Genomic DNA, 7,896 nt, shown 5'->3' with positions numbered 1-7,896 from the left:
ACATCTCCACCCAAGCTAAACTAGTTTTAAGTTTTGAAAGTTTTAGTATTTAAAGGAGGTTTATAAATTATTTTGACCAATATAGAACAATAAAATAATAGAAAAAGATTTCCAAACACTTAAAATTTGAAAAATGAATTTTTTGTAGGAATTTTATGTTTGATCTTTTAAATAAACCTTATGGGCTTTTCAAATCTTGAAATTATGTCTTTTCTCATTATCTTCATGTTTCAAGCTTTGCCAATAAAGTCTAGCTAAGTCCCTCTTTCATTCTTTGGATTTTTTTGGCCATGTAACCACTTCAAGCTTCATCTCCTTTATTTTCAAACATCTTTTAAAACTTTCTCCACAATATATGAAAAAAAAAAAATCTGAAACTTATATTTCAAATAAACTTTGTACATATATGTCATGAGACCTTTTTGATATGATAAATTTAAAAGATGCAAATATGCAATTATCTGTATTATATTTATTTTTTTATTTGTTTCATCATAAACATTTTGTCCTGCAACCTTAGAGAAAAGAAAATTGACATGCTGTTTTTTTTTTTTGAAATAAAAAATGAAAGAAAAGCCAAAAAATAGATGTCCTTTAAAAAATAAAAAAGACGTACCGTGTACTTGGCCATTTGATTTCCTGCAAAACACAAAATATATAACAGATAACAAAACAAAACAATAAAGAAATGCCTAGGGACAACACAAGGATTCAAGCAGATAAATTAAAACCAAATCACTTTCTGATGTTTGAGCCTGATGAAGGCAACCAGATTATAGAATCTTTTAAAACTTTAGGACAAACTCTATAAATGTCTGCTATAGCATCCACCCATTTTTAAGAACAGGCCAGAGGCCAATTCCAATATATCATCTTTATATATATACTTATTTATTTATCAAGTCTTACTAAAAACAAACAAGGAAAATGTCTTCTTCATCTTATTCAGGGCATGGAGGCATTAAGCTCAAAGTTGGAGATTCAAATCAGGCTGCTTCTTGTTATCGGTTGCGGAAGACCTTAGAGCGTTCCAAAAGCCTTGAGCAATAGCCTCTGCCTGATCACCTTCGGGCTTAGCTCCTCCAACAAAGTTCATTGTTTTTACTTCAGTTGATGCAACTTGTTGCTGCAACACCACATTCTGGGCTGGGGGAATCTGCTTGGCAGCCTCTGTTTGCAAGGCAGGAAGATAGCTTATTGTAGGCAGATCCCATGATTCTGCAGGTTGTTTCCGTTCCATTAGCTTGTTTTGGTTTAATGCAAAAGCCGGAGCAGCAATACTTGAGGAGGATCCAGTGGTGACTTTGTTCGTACCTGCGAGTTTACTAGCTTGGTAAAGCATGCCTATAGGCTGACTGGTTATTTAGCAGCCATGAATCGAATTCATTGTTGATCTGCGATGGAGCAGTAGACAGATTTTCATAACCTGTAAGAGGAAAATATGTACCTGATGGATTGTGGTTAACTTGAGTTTGAATACCACTGAATTGTGTCAGAGTTGCGAGAAGGTCCATATTGTCACTGGATCTGTAAGAACCATAAGCATTTGTAATCCCACTTTTGTTAGGACCCTGCCCTCCAACTACATTGTAATCAGTGAGCCCACCATCGGTGGTCTGAGGCCTTGGTCCTGATAAACTGTTCTGAAGATTCAATTGTCTTCCAGAAATATTAATTCCTCCATTGGCACAGACCATCTTTCCTTTATAAGAACCAGGAGGGCCAGAAATGATATTGTAAGGCATTTGACCACCATTAACCTGATTCAAATAAGCTGCAGACTTCCGAAGTGCAGGTGAAGGAAGTCGAATATCAGCAGTTTCGCCAAAAGGGCGTTTTGGTGCTTTTGGAGTCCAGGAAAGAATTTTTGGGGGTTCGGCTGGACATTTTTCTAGTTTCTTGTTGGCAGCACTTTGAGCTTCTGCCCCTAGATTTCTAATGAAATTCAATAGACTCTCTGGATGTTTGGAGCCTGCATTTGAAACCTGAGGCAGCCATCCACTCAAATCAATCAGTATACGAATAAGAATAAAAATTAACAACATAAACTAATCACCTTTTTTCTAAATAAAACACATGCTTCTCCACATGAAAAACTTACATGGGGAGTTGGTTTGGGGGCATTATAAACTGTTGAAACAAGCTTCTCATTTTCCCAGCAGAAGGAATTCTGAGACTTGTATGTCATATGCCTGTCAGTTTCAGAGGAATTTAACATCGTACCATCTCTTGACTCTGCTGACATCAAGCAAGAACAGATTGTGTTAAGTTTCCATCTTTATATGCATAAATAAATGCACATAATCTAGCTAGTATTCCCAGCCACTGGGCTAGTAGTCAGTGGTTTGATGGTCATCCTGAAGTGCAGAAGTTAGGACTTTAAAGCTTAATATCTCTCTTTGGTTCCCTTCAAGAATTTACAATTTGCCAAATAAAGTAATGTCTACTCCAATATTCAAGCACTCCAGTACAAGTAAATTAGTTTCTCTTACCAGGAAAATTGCCAACATTTGTTTGGCCAATGTAAGGCTTAAATTGGGGTAAAGAAACGGCTGTTCTCTGGATAGATGGATCATCAAGGGAAACACCATCTTTGGAATTAGCAAGTTTAGCAGACCTAGAGTGCGAACCTCCAGCTTCACTTTGTGGTTTTCTACCGGGATGTCTCCTTGTCCGCGAGAACCCCAATTGAAAGTTTTCTGGGTTAGTTCTCAAAAAATGGAAAACACTCTGAGCCAATTTACTTAAAGCTCTAGCCTGGAAACAATAATGTTTGCATCAGTGCATATTTCAGAAAATCTTCTTGTTATGATCTAGCTACAGATTTGAAAAGTAAATAAAAAGCCTACCTCTTTATAATAAACAGTTGTTGAAGAATTGAACTTCATTGCATTGCTGGATATCAGAAATACATCATGCTGCAGGAGAATTCAGAGAATTAAAGATCATTTCATAGACTAAGTGAAGTTTTTGACAAAACATTCTTCTGATTTTGGAGCCAACCTCAAATTGTTCCAAACTTTTATACATCCCTTCCTGAAGTTTAGCCCTCATTGTACCAAAATCCATTGGCTCTCTAATGATATTGCCATAGCCAACCACCTTTCAAAGGAAAGTAATGTATGTATTATGGATTAAGTAAAATTATTTCAGGGTCTCAAGAGTTGCATGCACAAGATTGAATATGAACTACCAACCTCTTGGGGATCAACTGGCTGTGCAAAAATTTCATGTGTTTCTCTGCTAAGTGGGAAAGAATGATTTGAGGTAAGAAAATCATGTCCTATTCATAAACAACTCGGGACATAAAATAAACTAGTATCTTTTTTTAGTACATCAGAAACAGAAATATAATACAATTTTACCCCTGCAGCATGTCAAGGACAACCTCCAGTGTCAGTTTACTCGGCATCCCTTGCAGAGAAGGCAAGTTTTCCATTTGTTCTAGGACAATAAAGTAAATTAATAGAACTGGGAACTTAGAAAACAGGATTATATTATATCTATGCTTTCAACTGTACATTAAAGGGCTCACCAGCTTTTGATGCATTATCTTCAGATTTTGTTTCTCCTTCCTGTTTAGAGCTCAATGTAAGAGTATGTTGGAATATATACATACTTGCACAAAAAATTGAGAAATTAAGAACTACTATTAAGGAATCTGAGTAGTCAATTAGATTTCCACAGTGTAATGGAAGTACTTATATAGACACTTCAAAAACTACAATATCCATTTGAAACCCATTAGATATTAGATCTCTAGGACAAGAGAATTCATACCAATATGATCTTCTGACAGTCAATGCTAAAACTACATACTGGGGATTAGATTTTTGCTTCTTTTTTTTTTCACGCGAGCTCTCCGAACTTTATGGGATGACAAGAATTAGGCAAGAGTGAAGATTCCATTTCCACATCCAAAGTCAGAATATATCCTCCAGTGTAGCATGCTACTTTGACGAGTTATTAACAAGTGTGACAGGACTTTGATGAGTTATTAATATGAAACATGAACATGTCCCAAATATATTAGCACATGCTGGTTTGCATTTTTGGCCAAACATGTGATCATGAATATGTTGTTTACTTCCAAGTCAAAGTCCACAAGCTAAATGAACATTAGCCACAAAAATTATACAAATGTCTTCATTAACTGTAAGCTGAATCTTGAAACAGCTTTGCATTTTAGGAAGACTCAAAGAAATGGCTTTACAAATGATCATGACCATGAAGCAGCTTCATTAGTTATCTTTATTAGCAGTAAGCAGCATCTCATGAGTAATAAATGAAAAACTCGCAGCGAATTAATTACTGAAGAAATCCAACAGAATTCATTAGAAAATGTAGCAAGTAATTAATGGTGAACTGCCATTGTTGGACTTAATTCTATACATTAGTAGCTAATATACTAGACATGCTTGATATAAATTAAAAACATTCATAAATGGGACATGTAGTTCTTTCCATTTATGCATCAAATAAACAGACATGGAGTTATCTTAATAGGTAAAAGATCAACAATCATTACCAAGACAAATTTATTTGGTGAAAATCAGTTGGCAAAATAAAACAGTAGAGCTGAAAGTGCAACAATCAAATGCATAACAAATAAATAATATGAGGAATATTTTAAAAAGGAAAGGAAAGTAATGAGACCTGATGAGGAGAGGTAGTAACACAATTAGTGACGAATTCTTGGAGACTTCTGCACTTGCGGCCCCCCATTTTAGCAGTTGCTGATGATGATGAAGTAATGCTAGCATCACCACCGCAAATAGCTTCATCTTTTGTCTGTTTTTGGATAGCTAACATGCGAGCTTTCTCCTCCATTGCAGATATTCTAGCACTCTTTCTACTTCCTGGAGTTACTTCCTTCTTTACCATCCTTACTTATAAATTTTACAATACTGTTGTAAACGATTTGACTTTGTTTCTGGTTACTGTTGATGATAGCTGAAAAAATCTCAAACAAAGTAGCATTAAAAAAAAAATTAAAAGGTTGATAATATTTTTTGTTCAGGAGATATGAGCAAAAAACAGAGGCAAAACAATTGTTGATACCCAAACACAAGTTTAGTTGTAAAGCTATGCATGGAAATTGAAATTGCTTTAGTGTTCCTTTTACTTCCACACATCCATTCTGTAAAATTGAGAAGAATCTAATATGGGGAACTACAATATTTATTTGCTTACATATACATCACAGCAGTTCAGTCGATATCAAATATATGTATAATCACAAACACACACACACACAATTATTAAAAGGGAAATGAAATGTGAATATACAGAAGGCATGAAGCTCCTCGCAATACAAAAAATAGTGAGATATACCAAGGGCCCCACTTTTTTGCCAAAGTACTAATGAAGACCAAAAAAGTGGCCTCTACCTAAATGGAGCTGATGTGACACCTAAATCCTATATCAGATGTAAAGATTGTCGATTTCTCTTATGAAAAGGTGAATCATGCTTCAGACCACTTGAATTAGCCATCGAATCAGAATTTAAACAAGTACCCTGTAATATAACCTTGATAAAACAATCCCTTCTACCAGATCTTAAGAAGCCTTTAATCAAATCCAACTATCGCTTTTGAAATTGATTTTCTTTTGAGTTGGGTAGAGAGACTTCCCTTACTTTTTTCTTCACAAAGATTCTTCGCCATCTCGAAACCATTTTTACGATCCCTAATTTTCCACCCCATTATTACAACCAAAATCAACTCCAAAAGGAGAAAGCAATAATTTCCATATTAAACAGAAGCAAGATAATTACAGAAGAGAATGACATATATAATTAGCTAATCAAAATCAAAGCTTGACCTTAAGAGAGAGATAGAGAAAGAGGGAAAGACAAAGCATATGGTGCCAAACAGATTTGGTCATCCAGACATACACAACAAGAAAACATTTGACTTAAATATTATCAGCTGAGGAAGATAACCCAAGCAAGCACAGAATAGAGGAAAACACAAAAGACAGTCTTCTGCAAACAAACAATGTATAAATTTTCTACAAAGAAATCAAATGAAGCCAATTACCAAATTGACTCTCTTATCAACAAGAAGCAGGTGAATGCAACTAACACTTTTATGACAACAGGATTGGATTATCTTCCAGAACAGGCAAAATCTCCATTTCTTTTCTCCCTATTTCGCAGCCCTTTTACCTAATATGATACATTGAGAAGATATTGAGAATACATCAGCATATATAACACTACTCTTTTGCACATAAATTGAGAATTTGCAAACCCTTGTTGGTGCTATGGTAAGTGTTACGTGGAACATGAATTTGACAATTGTACGGTGATTAAAATGCCAATAACTTCCTATTTGGTTTTATGTGAAATCGTCGACACATTTGGCACAATGCCAGCACATTAGGTAATGTCTTATCAACACAACAAATTACCAAGTTAAGCGCCGAGCAATATCTTTCGAAACGGCTACATTTAATCACTAGTCGAAGAAAATTTAGTAAATGAAATTTATATGTGCAAATAGCAAATAACATGCATAGAAAATTCCAACAATGGGTACTGCATTATATGCAGGCTGCTAAAGCTACTGCACTTGCATTCCCAAATGAGTAAATATCCTCCTCCTAAGGCAGCTGCTTCTTCCAATTTGATGCATAAAAGATTATTGTAGAATTTATAACAAAGCACAATAACTTGATAATATAATACAATGTCAAAATCATTCTGCTCTTATTAAGCTATCAATATATGGAACCACATGCAAAAGCTAGCATCAGAATGCATGGACTTATACAAATTTTATAACATCAATATAATGTCATGATACAAATTTTATAATTATTTTGTATACATTTACTTTACAACAATAAAGAGAAACAAATTCATCCAAATTATATTCAATCTCATCCAGTCCAAGGAACAGAAGAATAGCTATGGGAGAAAAATTGGATCCGAAGTTTTTTATTGCTTTTGATGTATGCTACTCACTGGATAGTAGAGGCTTGCCACATCTCACTATAACTTCAGTTCCAAATGTCTTCTTATTTAGCAGGCTATTTCTTCCTTCTTTCAAGGCATGACAAATGTTGCCCCTTTTTCTCCTCATCCTTCGAATGCAACCCCCAAAGGAGCACTCTGTTAAGTAGTCAAGTGCCTAAATCCCATTGCATGAATTGCTCAGTAATATAAACAACCCCAGTAATATAAAAAGCTGAGCGAAAATTACCTTTGTATAGTATTGGAAAGAAGTCGAAGGATTAATTAGAGAGGAAGAGAACAGTTATGCCTCCAAATTAATAAGTGCATCCATGGAATCCATATTATGATTTTGCAGTGCCCATAACTTTGCATATCTTCCTGCCTTGGAAAGAGGAACCCGCAGCTTTCATGGACTCTGTTGAAAGAAGAACTGATGCAGCGATACACAGATGATATTTCCGAAAATCCCTATGAGCATCTGGTTGCTCTGAAACAAATGGGCACAATAGCATAATACACTGATGAGTTTGTGGCAAGGGCATCGCTGAAACAACTGATTTGTACAGAACGATGAAGCTGGCTAGGGAAATAGAACGGCAGAGAATTGGTCGAAGGGAAAAGAGAGGACGTGGACGACGGAAGGAAGAAGGGTGTCTGGTGAGCATTATTCGGTCTTAACAGAAAAAACCTATCTAATCGATTTAATTTGATAATTCAGTATATAATTTGGTTCCGTTGGATTTTAAATTTAAATTTTTTATTTAGTTAGTTAGGTTGAATTTTAATTATAAAAAATCTACAAACTCATATATTATTCTATAATTATATTATATTTGTTGATGCATAACCGGGGACGAAAGAAGCTACGTGTAATTAAATATGCACGTAGACTTTCAGCAATGTTTGATTTATAAAAAAAAAAAATTGATTGAATT

At 35.0% G+C, this 7,896-nt stretch overlaps 1 protein-coding gene across 10 annotated transcripts; it reads right to left on the bottom strand.

Annotated features, from left to right (window-relative positions):
• Positions 1-697: 697 nt before the first annotated feature.
• LOC110606964 lies at positions 698-7,661 on the bottom strand. 10 transcript variants are annotated; one of them, XM_021745988.2, is made up of 14 exons: positions 7,209-7,661; positions 6,971-7,136; positions 6,087-6,169; positions 5,935-5,986; positions 4,657-4,957; positions 3,536-3,575; positions 3,366-3,444; positions 3,198-3,240; positions 3,004-3,102; positions 2,850-2,918; positions 2,493-2,757; positions 2,102-2,238; positions 1,448-1,985; positions 698-1,344 (listed from the first exon to the last, which is right to left on the bottom strand). In XM_021745988.2, the coding sequence occupies exons 5-14, from the start codon at positions 4,882-4,884 to the stop codon at positions 968-970; spliced, it is 1,875 nt and encodes a 624-aa protein (XP_021601680.1). In that variant the 5' UTR covers positions 4,885-4,957; positions 5,935-5,986; positions 6,087-6,169; positions 6,971-7,136; positions 7,209-7,661; the 3' UTR covers positions 698-967. The 10 variants fall into 10 exon arrangements, with proteins under 10 accessions (XP_021601680.1, XP_043809401.1, XP_021601681.1 ...); XM_043953466.1 differs by having other exon boundaries at positions 5,935-6,169; XM_021745989.2 differs by lacking the exon at positions 5,935-5,986 and having other exon boundaries at positions 4,657-4,953; positions 6,042-6,169.
• Between the last annotated feature and the right edge of the window lie 235 nt (positions 7,662-7,896).

The sequence above is a fragment of the Manihot esculenta genome, chromosome 18 (genome assembly GCF_001659605.2).
Source record: "Manihot esculenta cultivar AM560-2 chromosome 18, M.esculenta_v8, whole genome shotgun sequence".
NCBI lineage: Eukaryota > Viridiplantae > Streptophyta > Magnoliopsida > Malpighiales > Euphorbiaceae > Manihot > Manihot esculenta.
The sequence above is the reverse complement of the archived record's forward strand: the minus strand, read 5'-3'. Positions and strand labels throughout refer to the sequence as shown.